Genomic DNA, 24,215 nt, shown 5'->3' on the forward strand with positions numbered 1-24,215 from the left:
GGGAGGTGGAAGGGGGGTTCAGGATGGGGAACACATGTACACCCATGGCAGATTCATATCAATGTATGGCAAAAACCAATACAATATTGTAAAGTAAAAAATAATAATAATAAATAAACTAAATAAAAATAAATTTGCTTTAAAATAAAAAATAAGTAAAATCACAGAACATCTTCTAAGTTTGTGAAGAGACAGCTAACTAGCTAACTAATTATTGCCCAATGTGGAAAGTGCAGTAATGGTAGATGCAGATAATAAGGCCCATTATCAGAAATGTGATTGATTCAGCAGTTTCCATTTCCTCCTTCTCGCCCTCCTCAACTCACATTCGTCCACTTTCAGAAACTGAATCACGAGTGTGAAGGGGGTTCCCCGAAGAGTAAAGAAGGGAATGCAATTCGAGGAATCGATTGAGGACTAGGGCAGAGCGGGGTGGGTGTGAGGAGGAGGCATTGTCTATGACTAGAGTTTCCAATGAAGCAGGTGATAGACTCTGGTTTTTTTTCAATTGACAGTAACAAAGAAAGACAGCTGGATGCTACAGCGCCAGTGAAATCTGCTGTTGCCCCAAATCTTGCCTTTGCTTCACCTCCCTCAGGACCAGCATCAGGAATCATAGAGATGGATGGAAACACAGCTCATGCGTTTTAAGAGAAGTAACTGTACAGACACAGGAAGGACAGAATTCCTAAGGTGTGGCCTCACTTGGCTTCTGTCTCGTTTCCTCCATTATTCTCGCTCCTTTGGGAGAATTCAAAGCCTTCTTGGACTGGCCCGAATTTAACTTCATTCATATTTGCTCCTCCATTCTGCAGCTGAATCAGAACAACTCACTTCTCTCTCTGACCCAGCAATTTCACACCTGCGACTCTGCATCAGCTGGGCAAGTCATCTATTGCCACACTGTCTATATATGTTCAAATCCTGTGTCAATTTCAAGACCCAATAATTCTATCCCTTCTGTGACACTTTTCAAGGAAGCCTATGACTCCCTCCTCCTCTTGTTCTGAGCTTTCTTCTATTTATCTCCTAAGAATTTTAGTGCTTTCTGCTAAGTGCTATGGTTGCCTGTTTATACTCTACCTGCTCCTGTTAGACTCGGGGCATCTAGAGGATAAAGATTGTTAAAAAATATAAACCATAATTTAAAAGAACATATATATATAGTATTTATGCTATATATGCATATATATATTTGTATATATAGTCAGCAAAAACAAGATCAGGAGCTGACTATTGCTCAGATCATGAACTTGTTATTGCAAAATTCAGATTAAATTGAAGAAAGTAGGGAAAACCACTAGGCCATTCAGGTATGACCTAAATCAAATTCCTTACGTTTAAACAGTAGAAGTAACAAACAGATTCAAAGGATTAGATTTGACAGAATGCCTGAAGAGCTATGGGTGAGGTGAGGTGAAGTCGCTCAGTCGTGTCTGACTCTTTGCGACCCCGTGGACTGTAACCTACTAGGCTTCTCCATCCATGGGATTCTCCAGGCAAGAATACTGGAGTGGATTGCCATTTCCTTCTCCAGGATGGAGGTTCATAACATTCTATAGGAGTTGGTGATCAAAAACATCGCCAAGAAAAAGAAATGCAAAAAGGCAAAATGGTTGTCAGAGGAGGCCTTATAAATAGTTGAGAAAAGAAGAAAAGTGAAAGGCAAAGGAGAAAAGGAAAGATATACCCATCTGAATGGAGAGTTACAAAGAATAGCAAGGAGAGATAAGAAAGCCTTCGTCAGTGATCAGTGCAAAGAAATAGAGAACAACAGAATGGAAAAGACTAGAAATCTCTTCAGGAAAATTAGAGATACCAAGGGAATGTTTCATGCAAAGATGGGCACAATATAGGACAGAAACAGCATGGACCTAACGGACGCAGAAGACATTAAGAAGAGGTGGCAAGAATACACAGAAGAACTGTACAAAAAAGATCTTCATGACCCAGATAACCACGATGGTGTGATCATTCACCTAGAGCCAGCTGTCCTGGAATGGGAAGTCAAGTGGGCCTTAGGAAACATCACTACGAATAAAGCTAGTGGAGGTGATGAAATTTCAGCTGAGCTATTTCAAAGCCCAAAAGATGATGCTGTTGAAGTGCTGCACTCAAAATATCAGCAAATTTGGAAACCTCAGCAGTGGATACAGGACCGGAAAAGGTCAGTTTTCATTCCAATCCCAAAGAAAGGCAACACCAAAGAATGTTCAAACTATCGCACAATTGCACACATCTCACACACTAGTAAAGTAGTGCTTAAAATTCTCCAAGCTAAGCTTCAACAGTTCATGAACCGAGAACTTCCAGATGTTCAAGCTGGATTTAGAAAAGGCAGAGGAACCAGAGATCAAATTGCCAACATCTGTTGGATCATAGAAAACGCAAGAGAATTACAGAAAAACTACTTCTGCTTCATTGACTATGCTAAAGCCTTTGACTCTGTGGATCACAGCAAACTGGAAAATTCTTAAAGAGATGGGAATACCAGACCACCTTACTGGCCTCCTGAGAAACCTGTATGCAGGTCAAGAAGCAACAGTTAGAACAGGACATGGAACAATGGACTGGTTCCAAATTGAGAAAGGAGTATGTCAAGTCTATATATTGTCACCCTGCTTATTTAACTTAGATGCAAAGTACATCATGCGAAATGCTGGGCTGAATGAAGCACAAGCTGGAATCAAGATTGCTGGGAGAAATATCAATAACCTCAGATATGTAGATGACACCACCTTTATGGCAGAAAGTGAAGAAGAACTAAAGTGCCTCTTAATGAAAGTGGAAGAGGAGAGTGAAAAACCTGGCTCAAAACTCAGCATTCAAAAAACTAACATCATGGCATCCAGTCCCACCACTTCATGACAAATAGATGGGGAAACAATGGAAATAGTGACAGACTTTTATTTTGGGGGGCTCCAAAATCACTTCAGATGGTGACTACAGCCGTGAAATTAAAAGATGCTTGCTCCTTGGAAGAAAAAAGCGGTCACAAACTTAGACAGCATATTAAAAAGCAGAAACATTACTTTCCTGACAAAGGTCTGTATAGTCAAAGCTGTGGGTTTTCCAGTAGTCATATATGGATGTGAGAGTTGGACCATAAATAAGGCTGAGCACTGAAGAATTGATGCTTTTCAACTGTGGTGTTGGAGAAGACTCTTGAGAGTCCCTTGGACAGCAAAGAGATCAAACTAGTCAATTCTAAAGGAAATCAATCCTGAATATTCATTGGAGGGACTGATGCTGAGGCTGAAGCTCCAATAGTTTGGCCACCTGATGTGAAGAACTGACTCACTGGAAAAGATCCTGATGCTGGGAATGATTGAAGGCAGGAGAAGGGGATGACAGGGGACAAGATGGTTGTATGGCATCACCAGCTCAATGGACACGAGTCTGAGCAAGTTCTGGGAGATGGTAAAGGACAGGGAAGACTGGCATGCTACAGTGTCTGGGGTTGCAAAGAGCTGGACGTAGCTGAGTGACTAAACACAATGATATATATGTCTGTATCAGTATCTGCTTACCAGATGGCTCAGTGGTAAAGAATCTGCCTACCAAGCAGGAGACGTGGGTCTGATCCTCGGGTCAGAAAGATCCCCTGGAGAAGAAAATGGCAACCCACTCCAGTATTCTTGCCTGGGAATTTCCACGGGCAGATGAGCCTGGTGGGCTTATAGTCCGCGAGATCACAAAAGAGTCGAACAGAACTTAGCAGCTAAAGAACAGTGTATGTATGACTGAGTCACTTTGCCATACAGCAAAAAGTAACACAATATTGTAAAGCAATTATATCAGTAACATTTTTCAAAAGATCATTGGAAAGAACCAAATCTATTTCTCAATGTGATTTATCCAGTAAGCACCCACTATTTGTCCATTTTATGTTCATGCGTGCGTGGTCAGCTGTTTCGGTCATCTCTGCTCCAGGGGATCTTTCCGACCTGGGAATCGAACCTGCGTCTCCTGCGTGTCCTGTGTTGCAGACAGATGCTTTACCATCTGAGCCACCAGAGGTGGTCTATGCCCACTAATAATAATAAAATAATAAAGGACAGGAAAGAAAATATATGTGGCTGAGAAACTAGACCTTTTCACACCACTGAAATTATGAGTTGAAAAGAATAGGAAAGGAAAACTGCTCTGAATTTGGCATTACTTATGTTCCTCAAGTAATGCCAAATTCAGACTTATGTTTCTGGAGGGCTTCCCCTTCAAAGAGTGGGACAAGACTGAAGCGACTTAGCATGAGCACGATGTTCCTCAAAATAACTCAGAGAAATGGGAATCAAGGCTTCATTTCAGCAAAGGTATTCGAAAGAAACCTTCGTATATTTATCCAAAAGTTCTTTCAAGTTGAGCAACTGACAACAACCTCCAATTGGTTGTATTGTAAATGCTTTAAAACAGAATGTGTCCATAAATTTGTGGGCTAACCAGGAAGGTAGTACATTTGTACTACCAAAAAATGAGAAAATTCTAGAAAAAGAGGAAAACAAAATCATCCATTCATCTGTCACACAACTATAAGTACTATTGATGCTTTGAGCATTTATTTCTAATGCTTTTTATTTTTTCCATGTCTAGATCATATATGTGTGTGTGTTTGCACACACACATATTTGGTTACACTATTTACCATATATGTGTATGTACACATATCTATTTGTATAATTCTGTATACAATTAGTACATTTAATACAATTAATGTGCATTACAATTAATATGTATAACACACATATATTAATACCTTGTATGTGTATGTACACATATATATTTGTATGATTCTGTATATAATTAGTACATTTAGTATTAATACACAATTAATACATTTAATACAATTGGTACATTTTTTATCTTACTGTTTAACAACTGAGGTTTTGATTATATTTTTGCTATTTTCATTTAGTTTAATGGTTTAATAAGAAACATTCCGGTGGATATAGCCTAACTTACTTTATCACCCCCCGATAGAGAAAATTTTATATTTCCTTATTTTGAGTTGTGATGCTGGGGTCAGTACCTTCCTCTCTGAAGACACCTCCGTATTTGGGCTTGTTTCTTCAGAACTCTTTCTTAGAAAAGTGATCTCTAAATTAGTGGGCATAAATATTTTTAGGCTCCTGACATATTAGCAACACCCACACTTAATTTCTCTTTATGATTTCCAGCTAGCGTTTAACCCAGTGGCCCTGGTCACTCAGTGACTGTTTGATGAATGGACAAATGACAGCAACATGACCTCAGGCTTCCTGGTCCTCTGGCGGGAATTCCTTAATTCAGTTCCTTCCATCCAAAGGAGGCTTGGGTCACCGTCCCGGGCAACATCATACCTGCCCTTCTCGTGTGGTTAGAGCAACTGAAAAAGCACAGCACTCTCAGTTCTGTGGAAAGGTCTGGGGTGCAGAATGCATTAGAGGCAGGGACCAGACAGGAATAGCCCTCGGTGGACATATACCCGTCTCCGGACGCTCACAAGGGAAACCATTTCCTCACATGAAACCAGAACAAGTCATGCGTTGCGGGCTGACACTTAGAGCGGAGAGAAGCTATTCTTGGATATCCTGAGGCCCTGTGGTTGTCGGGGACCCTGAGTTGTGCAACACTCCGCGTGAAACGCCACTATGCTTAAAATTTTCCCTCCTCACCCCCAGATTCCACTTCCCCATCTGCCAGGGCTGCCTTTATAAAGAGCCAGGGAGATGGTCTCCCACTGCAGAGAGACAGAGGCAGCAGCAAGCAGCAAGTCCACCTCGGCTCCACTGACGCTCAAGCCCGCACTCCGTCTCGCAGCACCATGAAGGCACCCGCGGCTGCTCTCGCTGTTCTTCTCTGCACCATGGCCCTCTGCAGCCAGGTCTTCTCGGCACCATGTGAGTCTGGGTAGTAGCTGAGGGGGTCCCCACGCCAATCTTGTGGCCTTGAGAGCCCCCAAGAGAACACAGAGAACCTCTTTAAGGGTTGCAAAACATCTTGGCTGTTCTCTTCAAGATTTTTAATCTTTTAAAGGGAACCTCAGATCTAGAGCCAGGGTGAGGGAGTTATAGTCCCATTTTACAGATGGCAAAACTGAGACCTAAACAAATGAGTTTGTAAGAGGCAGAGTCCAAATCTGGTTACTGCTCAGTGGTGTTAGTTTTCCACTAACCCTTCCTAGGTCTCCCCAAGAATTTGTCCTTTGGATGTCTTATGAGAGACAGCCAAGCTTTTTTCTTTTGCTGGGATGTGACTTCTTATTTAGTCATTAAGTGGTGTCTGATTCTTTTGCGACCCTGTAGACTGTAGCCCACCAGGCTCCTCTGTCCTGGCATTTCCCAGGCAAAAAATACCAGAGTGGGGTGCCATTTCCTTTTCCAGAGGATCTTCCCGACGCAGGGATCAAACTCGCATCTCTTGTGTTTCCTGCACGGGCAGGCAGGTTCTTTACCACTGAGCCAAAAGCTAAATGATTTCCTGACCCAGACACAAATTCTTGAAGGGAGATGTGATAAGTGAGAGCCCACAGTGAAGAGTCAAAAAGGAAGAAGGGTTCAGACAGAAATAAAGGACAGAGACAGGGAAATTTCTAGGCAAAAATCCCCAGCGCCTCCCAATGACTGGTCTCCCAGTCTGCAAGCTGAGCGGGGCTGTTTCTCTCCCTGTGAGTCTTCCTCACCCTCTCACAGATCACGGGTCTGCCCTTTCATCTGAACTATGACTCAGACTCAATCTGTCCCTTGCTCCACAGTTGGCGCTGACACCCCAACGGCCTGCTGCTTCTCCTATGCCGCCCGGCAGCTTTCTCGCAAAATCGTAGCCGACTATTTTGAGACCAGCAGCCAGTGCTCCAAGCCTGGTGTCATGTAAGTGCTAGTCTTCCTGCCTGCTTCTGGGGAGATGGGGGATTTGGGGGTGGGGAGTGGGGGCGGGGTCAGCACCCAAAGGCACAAGAGAGCCATCGTGGGAGACCCAGCCCTCCAGGGCTTATCAAATATATAGGACCTGTGTCTCTGAGGAGTGACCTGACCTGGCCAGGCTTACAGAATCTGGGAGGGCTGAGCGGCTCAGGACACAGAGTTGGGGTGGGGGCCCCCCAAGATCGCCCCCGACTGCATTCTGCAGTGTGTAACCCTTCTGCTCCTCTCCACAGCTTCCAGACCAAAAGAGGCCGGCAGGTGTGTGCCAACCCCAGTGAGGACTGGGTCCAGGAATACGTCACCGACCTGGAGCTGAATTCCTGAGTGGCCTGGAAGCTTTGAGGAACCCAGTGACCTCAGGGGCCTGACTGGGCAGCAGGGGTCTGAGCCTTGGGAGCACCCCTGTCGCCTCCATATCTACCTCTCCTGGGGCGCTGGTTGTTGTCAAACAGCCACACTCTGGGACTCGTCCCTAACTGAGATTGCAACTTATTTATATATACTATTTAATATTTGTAATTTAATTTCAGTGCCCCACTGGGGTCTGGGAATGTTTGCTCCAAGAGGTCCCGAGATACCTTTTCACCAGCCTTCCCGCCTCCTCTTCACTTGCACTGTGGAGGCAGTTGAGCGACTGTCGCCAGCTTGTTCTGGATGGAGATGGCGCCAATGCTGCCAGACCGACACGTTTCTGTTCAGTGTTGTGTTCAGCCCAGCGAAGTAATAAAGATGCTCCTTTGGAAAGTAAACTAGCTTCGAGTTTGGTTTTGTTTTTCTGGCAAATCAGAGTCACTGGTTGACTTTCTCTGAAAGACAAGCATCATATGATATCATTTATATATGGAATCTAAAAAAATATGGCACGCATGAACCTGCTTACAAACATGAACTGAGTCACAGATACAGAAAACGAACATGATTACCAAGGGGGAAAGGGGTAGGGGATAAATTGGGAGATTGGCACTGGTAAATACATACGGCTGCTGCTACTGCTGCTAAGTTGCTTCAGTCGTGTCCAACTCTGTGCGATCCCATAGACGGCAGCCCACCAGGCTCCGCCGACCCTGGGATTCTCCCGGCAAGAGTACTGGAGTGGGTTGCCATTGCCTTCTCCGAAATACATACCACTATATATAAAAGATAACTAGTAAGAGCCTTCTGTATAGCATAGAGAACTTTTATTTTGTGCTCTGTAATGACCTGTATCCGGCTCTTTGCGACCCTATGGACCCATCAGGCTCCTCTGTACATGGGACTTCCCAGGCAAGAATACTGGAGTAGGTTGCCGTGCCCTCCTCCAGGGGAATCGTCCCGACCCAGGGATCGAACCCACATCTTCTGTGGCTCCTGCATTGCAGGCAGATTCTCTATGGCCAGCACCACCTGGGAAGCCTGGATATGTGGATATGTGTACATGTGTGGCTAATTCACTTTGCTGTACAGCAGAAACTGATACAGCATTGTCAATCAACTATACTCCAATTAAAAAATAGTTTTAAAAAAAGGATCACTGGTTGAAAGACATAGTAAGTTAAAGAATGGGAAGATGGGAAATGGAGGGAGCTTGAGAAAGGTGAAGAAGGGGACTACGTGCCACAGAGCTACTCTGTTGGACAGCTGTGATTGAACAATGGTGACTGCCGTATCGATCAAGGAAGGACGCTGCAACCATCAAGCCATCACTTTACAGCTGCCCTGACAGTGAGCCCTGAGGGAACTCAGGGTAGAAACAGGATGCCCAGGCTCTAGCCGTCAACCACTACAGTCACCCCAACAGTTCACCTAGAAGAGACTCCGACAGCAGAGGTGGACATCAAAGAAATGATTTCAGTGAGCCCACCCTCTTGCCTCTCCCCATACATACAAAAGGGCTAAATTCCTTAACTTGAGATATCTGGTTTTCTTAAATTAGCAGTAATCTTTGGATGTCCCAGCTGCCTGGTCTTTGTTGCAAAAACTCCTTTATGTATATCCTGGCTCCTCACCTTGCCTCTACAGAGCAGTCTCTCCAAGTTATCCGAGATACTGCATCCTGGGCTTAAGTGCTCAGTTTTGTCCACCAATAAATCTTAACTCTCAACTTTTAGATTGTGCATTTTTTTTCAGTTAACACATTGGAGACACATTTCCAAAACACTGAAATTGTGAGTGTTTTATGTATCAAATCATAAGGTACATTAATGGATACCATTAAGAAGAGTATCTGTAGTACATATTTACAATGAATCAAACTTTCTTAATAACAACAGCTAACATATGAGACTGACTCCAGGCTGAGGGCTTTTTCTGCTGTGTTCATTTGATCCTTACAGTGAAATAATATAGTTTAAGTGCTATTAAATTCTCCTTTGACGGAACAGTAAACTAAGGCTGCGGGGTCAGAGAGATTAAGCAACTTGGACAAGATCACACAGCAAGTGAACAAGCACCACCGAGTTCCGAAGCTAGATTCTGACGTAACGAGAGACTTTGCTCTTCATCATTGACCAGGTTATTTCCCCAAATGCAATTCACCTGTGTTCGAATCACAAGCAATGATTGTTTAAGCCACTTACATCAGAATTTTCCAGGTATGTCCCTGAGAATTGATAACATCTTCCAAGCTTATCAACCATCCCGCATGCACATTAACTGCTGAGAACCCCTGAAACAGTCGAGAGAATTCACCTCTCTTTTCCAAATGTGCTGTATATCTGCATCAGTTCAGTTCAGTCACTCAGTCGTGTCCAACTCTTTGCGACCCCATGAATTGCAGCATGCCAGGCCTTCCTGTCCATCACCAACTCCTGGAGTTCACACAAACTCACATCCATCAAGTCGGTGATGCCATCCGGCCATCTCCTCCTCTGTCGTCCCCTTCTCTTCCTGCCCTCAATCCCTCCCAGCATCAGAGTCTTTTCCAATGAGTCAACTCTTCGCATGAGGTGGGCCAGAGTACTGGAGTTTCAGCTTTAGCATCATTCCTTTCAAAGAACACCCAGGACCAATCTCTTTCAGAATGGACTAATAGATATAGTGTGCATTCTTTTCCTAGAATCCATGCTCCACAAAACAAATGACTAATGTTACAGAGGAAAAGACAACCAGCCTACATGTGGAACAGGATTCTGTTTATAGGTTTACTGTGAAAGCTCGATTATTTAATAGATTGCCTGTTTTAGAGTTAGAGTCCTGTTTGTAGAAGGAGAAATTCAGAAGACTTGTATGAAAATCAAACAGATATTAACTTTTATTAACCACAATTAATTCATTTTGTTGAAAATAATCTAATTTTCATATCCAAATTAGCTTAGATTTGTAGTGGCCAAACTCTTTAGAGTACAATTCAACATTACTATTCAGCACACATTAAGATGCCTATACTATTGGACCAAAATATTGTTTGCACTGATTCCATTTCTAAGAATCTGTTTTGAAGCAACACAACCTGAGGTCAGGAATATACAGACACAACGATATTCTTTGCAGCATGATTTACAAACATCAAACAAATGGAAACAACCACTTAAACCAGCAGAAGATAAAATCAGTAGAGAAACGAAATGTCCTCCAATGCAATATTCAGTGGTTAGTAAAAAAGAGAACACACGTCTATATCTACGGAAATTATCCCTAATATTAGGTGCAAAAGATATCTGTCTACCTCAAGTAAATGCAAGGATACTCTACACATACGCTACAAAACTATACATATAGGACAACATTATTTTTACTTTTAGCAACCATAAACATATTTGCAAAGGCATATTTGGAAAGATACATATCAAATAGCTAACTATGGTGGTTTCTTAGAGGAAATGGAATTTTTATTCTTTTTTCTTTAAAAGAATGGAGACTTTATTTTCTGTACTTTTTTAATGTAGAAATTTTCTTATTTTAAAGTTTTTCTTTAATTTGTTACAAATTGCTTCTGTTTTATGTTTTGGTTTTATGGCTGTGAGACATGGGGGATCTTAACTCCCTGGCCAGGGATCGAACGAACCCACACCCCTGTACTGAAAGGCAAAGCTTTAACCACTGGACCACCAGTCTGTCATTTCAAATTTGGTTTATTTTTTGGTAAACATGTATTGCTCACCTTTCCAGTCTCATCTTTGATCATCAGCTACCCTTTTATGTATCAAATCATAATGTACATTAATGGATACCATTAATGGATACATCCATGGGTAGATGCAATATCACCCATCTATCAAAACTACTTTCCAGCTGGGACTCTAAGTTGACACAAAGAAAACAGAGCTTAGCTGAGTTTACAGTCTTGATGTCATAATGGTCTTTTAAAAAATTAATTAATGTATGTATTTATTTATTTTGGTTGCACTGGGTCTTCATTGCTGCCCGCAGGCTTTTCCCTAGTTGCAGGAAGTGGGGGCTGCTCTTCGTTGCAGGGCACAGTCTTCTCATTGCAGTGCAGGCTTCTCAAGCTCTAGGCGCACAGGCTTCAGTAGCTGTGGCCCACGGGCTCAGTTGCTCTGTGGCGTGTGAAATCTTCCTGGACCAGCAATCAAACCTATGTCCCTTCTTTGACAGGCAGATTCTTATCCACTGTATCACCAAGGAAGTCCTCATAATGGCTTTTACCAAATGAGAACAATGCAAGGAGCAAGTTCTTTCATCCAAGGCTTTCCTATCACACACACACACACACACACACACACACACACACACACACACACACACACACACACACAAACACATGGAGCTCCTCCCAGAAAACATTTTACAATCCCCTTCCTTTAAGAAATGCCCCGTTCCCCTAAAACCAAACCGGTCAACCCATGACAAGTGTGAAGATTCTATCAGGAGAATGGGAGGAGCAGCTTTGTCCGCGAACAAGCGGTGGAGGTGCCACCATTTCTTTCCTGTTGGCTTCCAGCATCTCAGGACAAACAAAATCTGCTCATTTATGCTGAACTGCTTCTCACAGTCTGGAAGCCCAAAGGCAAACAGAAGCATAATTGTGCCCCCTATTCCCTCAATACAAGGGTTGTGAACAAAGAGTGTAAGGAGAGCAAGGAGAACGGAGAGTATGGGGACTGCACTGCTAACCAACGTGCAGGGCATTTCAGAGTCCAAGGCTTGACTGAGGTCCTTGGTCGGCCTTTCCGGTTGACCTCCCTGGGGACTGTCCTTCCTGGACACACACGTGTGCTGAGGAAGAGCCCTTTCCTGGGGGGCAGCCAACTTCTTGACCATGTGAGCTAGGAGCCTAGAGTTTGCCCTAGGTGTTGAGCAGCTTACAGCTATTTTGGAGTGATCTTGTCATTTCTCTGGAAAGTAACACCCTTCCCAGTAACAGCAGGCTTCTGATCTCTTTGCTTCCGATCAATTCCATGACCTCGATAACCCAAAAGACAGAGCTTGTCTAGTCATATATCTTGCACTTTACCTGGGGTTGAGAACGTGTGTCTCCTGGCACAGCCCTCAAAACTACAGTCACCACTACACCCCTACACCCCTACCTCTAGCCATGGGATGGAGACCTCTGCTTCTATCTTGGCCCCTGCAGAGATGGGGCAACATACAGAAGTGATGAGTATCTGATGGCCAAAGCTACATCTTACCTGCTCCTTTACAAGCAGGTGATTTTCTACTTCAAATAAACAAATATTTCATAGGAGAGGTAAGGAGGGGGACTTAGGACCCAGTCAGAGCCCAGGTTTCTCTCCTGTTAAGTCTCTCACCTCCTTGTCTCTATTTGCATTAACTTTTTAAAAAACTTTTTATTTTGTATTGGGGTAAAGCCTGTTAATAATGTTGTAATAGTTTCAGGTGCATTAGAGTCAGCAGAGTGAGTAATGTATTCATTCTCCCCAAATTCCCTTCCCATCCAGGCTGTCACAAAACACTGAGCAGAGTTCTCTGTGCTACACAGTAGGTCCTTGTTAGTTATCCACTTTAAAAATAACAGTCTATTCACACTGATTTTTATTTTTTTGATTTAAATGTATTTATTTTAATTGGAGGCTAATTACTTTATTCACATTGATTTTAGATTGAAGTAGAAATATCTGCATTCACAGCCCTTTGAGACTCCAGATTACTGACAACAATTGTCAGGTTTTAAAGCCCTTTCTGGGCTTCCCACTTGGCACGAGAGGTAAACAATCTGCCTGCCAAAGCAAGAGACATCAGAGGCACGGTTTGATCCCTGAGTCAGAAAGAGCCCCTGGAGGAGGAAATGGCAACCCACTTCAGTATTCTTGCCTGGAGATTCCCCATGGACAGAGGAGCCTGGCAGGCTGCAGTCCACAGGGTCACAAAGAGTTGGACACAACTCAGCAACTAAGCACACAGCAGAGCACATACATATATCCCCTCCCTCTTAAACCTCCCTCCAACCCACCCCCGCCCCCCGCCGCCCCCCGCCCCCCCTCCCCTTCTGCCCCCCTCCCCTCCGTCCATTTCATCTCTCTAGGTCATCATGTTACATGAATTCTTGTTCATTTTCTTCAGGGAAGAAAGAGGCTGTGTCTTCACTGGAAAAAAAACCACTGGGTTCTCTCGGATTTGACTGACATGTCAGAAATCCAACTCCTAACCAGTTGCTGTGGCTGAGGGGATGGGTTTCATTGATCTGCTTAAGCTAATTAAGGTTTTTGTTGTTCAGTCACTAATTCATGTCTGACTCTTTGCGATCCCAAGGACTGCAGCACACCAGGCTTCCCTGTCCTTCACTATCTCTAGGAGCTTGCTCAAACTCTTGTCCATTGAGTCAATGATGCCATTCAACCATCTCATCCTCTGTTGCCTGCTTCTCCTGTCCTCAATCTTTCCCAGCATCAGGGTCCTTTCTAATGAGTCTGATCTTCACATCAGGTGGTCAAAGTTTTGGAGTTTCAGCTTCAGCATCAGTCCTTCCAATGAATATTCAGGACTGATTTCCTTGAGGATGGACTGGTTGAATCTCCTTGCAGTCCGAGGGACTCTCAAGAGTCTTCTCCAGGACCACAACTTGAAAGCATTAATTCTTCAGTGCTCAGCCTTCTCTATGGTCCAACTCTCATATCCATACATGACTACTGGAAAAACCACACCCTGGATTGTGGCTGGATGAATTTCACATAAACTTAAAATCTGAGAACTTTGGGATAGAGTGGCTTCCCAAAGGAATTGTGGGTTTCTGGTATCAAGAAGGATGTAGAGTAGATGGTGGTCAGGAAAAACATGTCTTTTGTCTTTTTCCTGTCTTTTTTTTTTTCCTCTCTCAACACTAACATTTAAGGTGTGATAAATATTTTTTCCCTTTGCTGTCTAGATTAGAAACTGTTAGTCTTCCCCCTTCCTGAATGACTTAATTTTTAAGAAGATGCTGATTTGTGTATTTCCTGTTGCTCTGTAAATGACTATTGCCCAAATCTGAGACATTAAGCTCTTCATGGTGGTGAAGTCACAACCCCAAAATAGGCCTAGTGTTCATTCCAGAACATGCTAAGAGGGTTAGAATTAGTCCTGCCACAAACACTACCCACCCTGCTTTGTAAAAGCAGAAGATGGGGGAAGGTGGCAAACAAGAGAACTCTCAGAATAGTGAGTCATCATTACTGAAATTGCCCATATTGAGAACGAGAGAAGAACCCTTTATTATTAAATCAACCAAGGGGTAGATGGCAGGAGACACATTATCCTTGCTGCTCCTATACTCCCTCTTCCCTGGGAACAGCATCCACAAAAAATATTAAGTGGAACTGACCACCTCCCCAGACCCAAGGTGGGTTCTGATTAAAATAAGTCAATTTGCATCTTGGGATTTTTTTTTTAAAGCTCATCATTAGAATGTGAGTATTTCCCATGTCATCATATTGTTTGAAGAGTTTGCCTAAATAAGCAAACCAAGTGAAGATACCATAATTTTCTTTACAATTTTCATATTGTAAACAATCTAACTTAGGTCTAATTTTACTTTTATTTTTCTCATTTCAAACTTTTTTAAAATTTATTTTTAATTGGTGGAGAGTTGCTTTACAGTGTTGCATAGGTTTCTGCCTTACGACAGTGGGAATCAGCCATAAGTATACATACATCCCCTCCGTCTTCAGCCTCCTTCCTGCCCCACCCCCGCCCCAGCCCTCAGGTCGGCAGAGCGCCAGGCTGAGCTCCCTGTGCTCCTCAGCAGCTTCTCGCTAGTTAGCCATTGTACACACCGTAGGGCCCGTACCTCAGTGCTATTCTCTCAGTTTGTCCCACGCGCTCCTTTTGCTGCTGTGTCCACAGACCATTCTCTGTGTCTGTATTCCTGCCCTGCAAATAGGTCCATCAGTACCATTTTTCTAGCTTCCATATATATGCATTAATGTACGATATTTATCTCTTTCTGACTAGGTCTCATTTTAAAGTGTTATCAATATGCTGGGGACAAAATATTCTTGTGCATAAACCTTTTTTCCATATTTAAATGTATTTTTTCACTTTTTAAATTTATCTATTTTAATTGGAGGATAATTACTTTACAATATTGTGATGGTTTTTTTTTTTTTTTTTTTTTTGCCATCCATCAACATGAATCAAAAGAGAAATTAACAGCAACACAATAATAGTTGGGGACTTGAAAACCCCACTCACACCTATGGACAGATCAACCAAACAAAAAATTAACAAGGAAACACAAGCTTTAAATGATACAATGGATTAGTTGGACCTAATTGATATCTACAAGGCTTTTCACCCCAAAATATTGGATTTTATCTTTTTCTCAAGCGCACACGGAACATTCTCCAGGATAGATCACATCCTGGGGTACAAATCTAGCCTTGGTAAATTTAAAAAATTAAATGGGTTTACATAGGAAATTTATTCGTCAACATGGATTATCTTGGTCAAAGGTTAAGATCATTTTAAGGTTCCTTATATATGTTAGCACTAGATGATGCTAGTGGTAAAGAAATTTACCTGCCAGTGCAGGAGATGCAAGCGAAGCAGCTTGGATCCCTGGGAAGATCCCCTGGAGTAGGAAATGGCAACCCACTCCAGTATTCTTGCCTGAAAAGTTCCATGGACAGAGGAGCCCAGCAGGCCCCAGTCCACGGGGTCACAGAGAGTCGGACACGACTGAGTGGCTGAATCTACACACGTACATAACACGTCCTTGCTTAGTGTGTATTGAGGCCCTGATAAACCTCTCTTGAGCTAGTGGGTGTCTGAAAGGCATCCCACCCTCTCGTCATTCCTGCAGCCCGGCTTTGCATCTTACAACTCTGTCTACCTGGGTGTGGTTTAAAGTGAGGGGTGCTGCTTGAGACTCATGGTGTCACTGCAAATGCCATATCTTGGCCGTGAGAACAGCTGTGGAACAACAAAAGTTTCTGCTGGGGGAAACTATGACTGCAGGGCTTCTAGTGAGAAGGAACCAACTAAGTGTGGTCCCGGGATGACACCCATATCTCACCTCCTCTCGCTGTGGAAACCACTTCCCTGTAAACAGCCCCAATTAAGTGAGCACTTGAACTCTTTTTGCAAATACCCTGAGCCCTGTGGTTACCCAAGACCCCTCTTGCATATACAAGTCAACAAAGCACCACTGTGCTTAATAACTTCCTCTCTCGTCACCCCCAGTTTCTATCTCCCCATAGCCTGTGGCTTAGGTCTTAAGAGTAGGGGGCATCGCTTGGACCCCAGAGGAGAGCAACAGCGAGTGATTCCGGCCCTCACTGCCCCCTCACCATGGTCTCTGTTCTCAGGCCTCCTCTTGTGGGTGTCCTCCTGCTACCCTTTGCTGTTGACCTCCGAGTTCTGGCTCAGGTCAGACCACATCACCAACGTCCTATGTACAGAGATACCAAATGGAATACAGGACGTCCCAGTGGATTTTCAAAATGCCTTGGGCATCTGTTTAAGGGGGCTTTTCTTTCTGGAGGAGCTGTAGATTTCTATCCTATGCAATTCTATATATCCAGAAGATGGGGTGGCTGCTGCTGCTGCTGCTAAGTCGCTTCAGTCGTGTCTGACTCTATGCGACCCCATAGACGGCAGCCCACCAGGCTCCCCTGTCCCTGGGATTCTCCAGGCAAGAACACTGGAGTGGGCTGCCATTTCCTTCTCCAATGTGTGACAGTGAAAAGTGAAAGTGAAGTCACGCAGTCGTGTCCGACTCTTAGTGATCCCATGGACTGCAGCCTACCAGGCTCCTCCATCCATGGGATTTGCCAGGCAAGAGTACTGGAGTGGGGTGCCATTGCCTTCTCTGGAAGATGGGCTGGGGGCTTGTCCTATTGTGGGACTGGGAAAATTGAGTGGGTTTTCAATAGGAGGCGGAATCCAGGCTCAGTTGCTTCCCAGTCATCAGCTGAGTAGTAAAGTTACCTCATTGCTACTTTATAGGTGATTTAGAGTTAGCCTCTCACTGGAAAAATCTTTTTTTAGACAAGGAAAAAATCTCTTCTTAGATCAGATTGAAAGTGAAAGTGGTAGTCACTCAGTCTGTGTCCAACTCTTTGGGACCCCAGGGACTATAGCCCACCAGGCTCCTTTGTCCATGGGATTCTCCAGTCAAGCATACTGGAGTGGGTTGCCATTCCCTTCTCCAGGGGATCTTCCTGACCCAGGGATCAAATTCAGACCTCCTGCATTGTAGGAAGATTCTTTACCCTCTGAGCCACCAGGGAAGCCCCAAACAGAACTGAAACAAGAGGCACACCATTCAGTTAGCTGCCTTCTCTGCAGAGGGAGATAGAGACCAAACCTAAGATTAAAGATAAGTGATAGAGGAGTTCGTCCAAGATGGTGACTTAGGGAGATCCTGAATGCACCTCTTCCCACAGACACACTGAATCTATAGATACATATTGAACAATTTCCTCTGCAAAAAGACCTGAAAACTAGCTGAGCAGCTACTTCGCATCAGCAAACAAGAAAAGAGCCGCAGTGAATAGCACAGCAAGAGGGTGGACTGAAAAGACCCTGTGCTCACCTCCTCTCACAGGAACACCAAAATTACAACTATTTACAGAACACCTCTCAGTGAAAAAGACTGGAACTTACCAAAACAGATCTTCTACAACTATATACATATAAAGAAGGAACCACAATAAGACAGGAAGGGAGGAGTCACGGTACAATCAAGAGCCATACACCCAGGTGGGCAACCCACAGACAGGAGAAGAATTGCAATCACAGAGGTTCTCCCCAAGGAGGGAAGGGTCTGAGCCCCACCTCAGGCTCCCCAGGCCAGCGGTCCTGGGCCGGGAAGACGAGACCCCAGAACGTTTGTCTTTGAAGGCCTATGGGGCTTACTTTTGGGAATCCCAGAGAGCTGTGGGGAATAGAATCTCCACTTTTAAAGGGTGCACACAAAAGTCTCACCTGCTCCAGGATCAGAGCAGAAGTAGTCATTTGACAGTCGCCTGAGGCAGACCCACCTGCTGATCTTGGAGAGTCTCCCAGAGACGCAGGAGGCAACTGCAGCTCGCCCTGGGGACACAGACACTGGCAGCAGCTTTTGGGGGGTCCATTCTACCTGGACTGCTGCTGGTAAGTGCCATTTTGGAATCTTCCCTCCAGCCTATTAGCCTCAGGATCCAACCCCATCCGTACCCACCAGCCCATAGGCACCAGTACTGGGACATCTCAGGCCAAGCTACTAACTGGGCAGGGACGCGGCCCCACTTACCATCAGGTAGGCTGCCTTAAGACTGCCTGAGCACATGGCCGTCTCTGAACATGGCCCTGCCCACCAGAGGGCCCAGGACCCAGCCCTACACACCAGTGAGCAGGCGCCAAGTCTGGGACCCCCAGAGTCCTATAGCCAGGGACCCCGGAACCCAGCTCCACCCCACAGTGGGCAGGCAATAGCCTCAGAATCCCCGGCCCCTCCCTCCAGTAAGCCTGCTCTAGACCTGCCTCAGCCGCCAGTGGGTTAACACAAGCCCCCGGAAAACCTCAGCCCTGGGCCTGTGGGTCCAGCCCACTCAGCAGCAGGCCAGCACCAGACCTCAGACCAGCTGGGCCCCGGCCCCGCCCACCAGAGAGCCGGCCCTAAACTCAGCACCAGCCTCACCCACCAGTGGGCCAGCATCAGCCCGGGGACTGACCAGGCTCAGGCCCTGCCACCAGCATGGCCACGTGAGCTTCCGGATACCCTCGACCCCACAGCCAGCTGTGTCAGAATTCAGTCGCACCCACCAGCAGTCAGACTCCAGTTCTGGATCTCTTGGACCCTGCAGCCAGACCCTAGGACCCAGCTCTGTCCACTTATGGGCAACCACTAGCCCTAGGACCTGAATTCACCCACTGGTGGATGGGCACCAGCCTGGGGACCTCCTGCACCCCAACTTTGCCCACCAGTGAGCCAGCATTAACACCAGGGTCCCCCAGGGTTCTGCAGCCAGCCTGACACTTAACTCTGCCCTATGACTGGGCCCCACCAAGGACTGACTGTCAGCCTCTACACGAGGCAGGGCCTAGCAATCAACAGACCAGGAGCCAACTACGCCTGCTAGACTACCACTGCTACTGACCGCTACTAGCCCACCGCAACAGAAGGATCCAAGCAGCCCACATAGGCGAAATCCCTATAGTACATAGCTCTAGTGACCAGAGGGGGTGTGCTATGGGGACTCGTGGGACATCTACAAAAGGCCACTTCTTCAAGGTCAGGAAACATAACCACCTTACCAGATACGTGGAAATAAGAACAGCAAGGTAGATGAAATGAGGTGACAGTGGAAATTATTCCAAATGAAGGAACAAGACACAATTTCAGAAGAAGAAAGTGAAGTAGAGACAGCTGATCTACTCAAGAAATAGTTCAAGGTCATGATTGTAAAGATGATCAAAGAACTTAGGAGAAGAAGGGACAAACAGAGGGAGAAGTTTGAAGTTTTAACAAAGAGACAATATAAAGAACAACCAGAGATAAAGAACACAATAGCTGAAATGGAAACTGCGCTAGAAGGAAGCGGCAATAGACTAAATGATACACAGGGATGAATCAGCCATCCGGAAGGGAGTGGTGGAAATCACTGAGGACGAACAGAAAAAAAGAATAAAGAGAAAAGAGGAGAGTTTAAGAGACCTCTGGAGCAACATCAAGCATAATCACATGTGCATTATATGGGTCCCAGAAGGAGACAGAGAAAGAAAAAGGCAGAGAACACCTGTGTTCAATAGCTCGGTCGTGTCTGACTCTTTGTGATCCCAGGGACTGTAGCCTACCAGGCTCCTCTGTCCATGGGATTCTCCAAGCAAGAATACTGGAGTGTGTTGCCATTTCCTTCTCCAGGGGAACTTCCTGAACCAGGGATCGAACCTGTGTCTCTTGCGTTGGCAGGTGGGTTTGTTACCACGAGCGCCTCCCAGGAAGTTCCACAGATAACATACCTGAAGACCTAATAGCTGAAAACTTCCCTAACCTGGGAAAGGAAATGGACTCCCGAGTCCAGGAATCACAGAGTCTCAAACAAGATCAGCCCAAAGAGAACCACATCATAACACATTGTGATTGAAATGGCAAAAATTAAAGAGAATATTAAAAGCAGCATTGACAAAGCAAAAAGTTAATCACAAGTGAACTCCCATAAGCTTTCAGTGGTCTTCTCAGCAGAAACTCCCCAGGCCAAAAGGGAGTGGAATAATACATTTAAAATGATGCGAGGGGGAAATCTACAACCAAGAATCACTCTACCTGACAGACTTTCATTTGGATTTGATGCAGAGATCAAGTTTTACAGACAAGCAAAAGCTTAAAGAGTTTAACGCCACCAAACCAGCTTTACAAGAAATGCTAAAGGGACACCTGTCAGCGAAAAGGCCATAACTAGAAACATGAAAACCGAGAAAGGAAAAGGCTTATCAGTAAAGGCAAATATACAGCAAAAGTAGCAAATTAACCACGTACAAAGCTAGTTATTGTTGTTTAGTCGCTAAATTGTGTCCAACTCTTTTGCAGTGCCATAGACTGTAGCCCACCAGGCTCCTCTGTCTATGGGATTTCCCAGGCAACTCCCAGTATACTTGAGTGGGTTGCCGTTTCCTTCTCCAAAGGATTTTCCCAACCCAGGGATTGAACCCATGTCTCTGGCATTGGCAAATGGATTCTTTACCACCAAGCCACCACGGAAACCTGTACTAAGCTAGTAGGAAGGTTAAAAGACAAAAGTAGTAAAGTCATCCATATCCACAATAAGCAGTTTAAGGCATAAACAAAACAATTAGATGTAAAATATGATATCAAGATTAGTAATCATGAGGGGAAGAGAATAAAAATGGAGGGTTGCTAAAATGTGTTTGAGACTAAGAGATCAGCAACTTATAATATATATATATAGATTGCTATTTACAAACCTCAGAGTAACCACAAACCAAAAATCTATAATACACACAAACACACAAACTACTAGAGCTCCTCACTGAATTCAGTAAAGTTGCAAGATACAAAATTAATATACAGAAATCTGTTGCATTTCTATACACTAATAATGAACTATTAGAAAGAAATTAAAGAAGCAATTCCACTTATAATTGCATCAGAGAGAATGTAATACCTAGGAGTAAACCTACCTAAGAAAGCAGAAGATCTGTATTTGGAAAACTGTAAGACCCTGATGAAAGACATCGAAGACAGCACAAACAGATGAAAAGATACCATGTTATTAATGAGTAATTGGAAAAATTAATATTGTTAACATGACCATGTTACCCAAGGCAATATGCAGATTCTAGGCAATCCCTATAAAAATACCAATGGCAATTTTGACAGAACTAGCGCAAATATTTTTAAAATTATATGGAAAAAATTAAGTCTCTGAATAGCCAAAGGAATCTTGAGAAAGAACAGAGCTGAAGGAATCACACTCCCTGTCTTCAGACTAGACGACATCACTACAGTAATCAAAGCAATATGATACTGGTCAAAGCAGACACAAAGATCAGTGAAACAGAACTGAGAGCTCAGAAATGAACCAATACACTTACATTCAATTTAATCTATGACAAAGGAGGCAAGAATGGAGAAAAGACTGTCTCTTCAGTAAGTGGTACTAGGGAAACTGGACAACTACATGTAAAAGAATGAAATTGAACATTTTCTCACATCATGTACAAAAATAAACTCAAAATGGATTAGAGACCTAAATATAAGACTAGAAACCATAAAACTACCCTTTCTGAAAGAATGTGTGGGGTCTGGCTGCTTGCTGCTCAAAAGCCAACAAACAGGCCAGGTTGGTGGAAAGGAAAGTTGGCTTTATTTCAGAATAAAGTAGGGGCGTGGGAAGTGAAGGTGAGCATCTGTCCAAAGGCCAACTCTCCCCTCACTGGCAACCAGTGGGGCAGGAGCTCTCATAGACAGAAGGAGAGGGCTACACGCAGGAGCAGCTCCGTCAGCTCTAACAGTCATCTTCAAATTGCTCCTCAGTGGTCTGACCAGCATCATCTTGGTTGCTTCAGGTACAGTTAACCTTCAATTCCAGGGTCTGCTTTTTCCCATTTCTTTGAGGCCAGTTCTCGGAGTTGTGGCAGCTTATGTGATAGATGCAGCCCGGTCATCATCTAGTTAACTTCTTCACCCTGGTGTTTTGGTAGCTATAGGACAGCTCCCAGGATATGGCTCGGAATATTATCTACAGCCCTCGAGAAGGAACCAAAGGTCCTTGACTATGCTCGATGACTACGCTATTAATTTTTGCTCTCCTTTGGCTGTTTTCCTTTGTTTCTGCATTTCTCACTTCTCTGATTAAACTTATTCTTTGCCTAAAATTTTCCACAGACTACAGGCAGGCAGAGGACGTGGCAGGGTGGCGGGGGAGGGGAAGGTCAAAGGCCGCAGGGCCCTGCTCTATTTCCCTACAAGAAGAGAACATAGGCAGAACACTCGTTGACATAAATCATAGCAATATTTTTCTTGGATCTGTCTCCTTCAGCAAAGGAAACAAAACCAAAAATAAACAAATGGGACTTGATTAAACTTACAAGTTTTTGCACAGCAAAGGAAACTATCAGCAGAATGAAAGGATAACCCACTGAATGGGAGAAAGTATTTGCAAGTGATAGGACTGGTAAAGAGTTAATACCCAAAACATATAAACAGCCCATGCAACTCAACAGTAAACAAACAACCCAATTAAAAAATGAGCAGAAAATGTGAATAGGCATTTTTCCAGGAAGACATCAGATGGTCAACAGGAACATACAAAGATGTTCAGCATTGCTAATTGTCAGGAATATAAATCAAAACCACAATGAGTTATCACCTCACACTGGGCAGAATGGCTATGTTCAAACAGACCACAAGTAACAAATTTTGGTGAGGATATGGAGAAAAGGAGACCTTTGAACACTGTTGGTGGGGTTGAAAATTGATGCAGTCACTGTGGAAAATAGTATGGGGGTTCCTCAGAAAACAGAACTAGAACTACCACACGATCCAACAATTCCACTCCTGGGTATACGTCAGGAAAAAGAGAAAACACTAATCTGAAAAGATACATGCAAGCCAGTGTTCATAGCAGCTTTATTTACAATTGCCCAGGCGTGAAAACAACCCCACTGCCCTCAGTCTTTAAACAGATGACTGGATAAGAGTACGTGGTTATAGACATACAAGGAAATATTACTCAACCATTAAAAAAGAATGAAATTTTGCCAATTGCAATAACATGGATGAACTTGGAGGGCATGACGCTTAGTAAAATAAGTCAGACAAAGAAAAACAAATACTGAGTGTTATCACTTAAGTATGGGATATAACAAATAAATTAGTAAATAGGAAAGGAAACAGACTCACAGATATAAAGAACTAGTGGTTAGCAGTGGGGAGAGGGGACAGAGGAGGAGCAAGATGAGGGAGACAGTGAAGAGATGCGAGCTACATGTAATGAGATGCAGTTATATGTAAAATAAATAAGCTGCAGGTACACAGCATAGAGAATGCAACCAGTATGTTACAACAGCTACGTGCATGCTAGGTCGCTCAGTCGTGTCCGACTCTGTGCAACCCCATGGACTGTAGCCCGCCAGGCCCCTCTGTCCATGGGATTCTCTAGGCAAGAATACTGGAGTGAGCTGCCAAGTCTTCCTCCAGGGGATCTTCCCAACCCTGGGATCAAACCTGCGTCTCTTATATTTCCTGCATTGGCAGGCAGATTCTTTACCACTAGCGCAGCCTGGGAAGCCCCATAATAGCTATAAATGGAGTATAATTTATTAAAATTTTGAATCACATGTTGCTCACCTGAAACTGATGCAGTATTGTAAAAAAAAAAAAAAAAAAAAAATCTCAATTTTTTTTTTTTTTTCCCAAAGTGCCTCATGAGAGGGGGATAGGAGAGTCTGAAGTGTGGCCTGGCCATTAACTTCAACCTCAGCGTGACCCCCCGAGTC

At 44.1% G+C, this 24,215-nt stretch overlaps 1 protein-coding gene across 1 annotated transcript; it reads left to right on the top strand.

The window, feature by feature from the left end:
- The first annotated feature begins 5,655 nt into the window (after nucleotides 1-5,655).
- LOC101114535 (C-C motif chemokine 3) lies at nucleotides 5,656-7,648 on the top strand. Its single transcript, XM_004012448.5, has 3 exons — nucleotides 5,656-5,876; nucleotides 6,731-6,845; nucleotides 7,133-7,648. The coding sequence occupies exons 1-3, from the start codon at nucleotides 5,801-5,803 to the stop codon at nucleotides 7,221-7,223; spliced, it is 282 nt and encodes a 93-aa protein (XP_004012497.2). The 5' UTR covers nucleotides 5,656-5,800; the 3' UTR covers nucleotides 7,224-7,648.
- The last annotated feature ends 16,567 nt before the right edge of the window (nucleotides 7,649-24,215 follow it).

The sequence above is a fragment of the Ovis aries genome, chromosome 11 (assembly GCF_016772045.2).
Source record: "Ovis aries strain OAR_USU_Benz2616 breed Rambouillet chromosome 11, ARS-UI_Ramb_v3.0, whole genome shotgun sequence".
Taxonomy (NCBI): domain Eukaryota; kingdom Metazoa; phylum Chordata; class Mammalia; order Artiodactyla; family Bovidae; genus Ovis; species Ovis aries.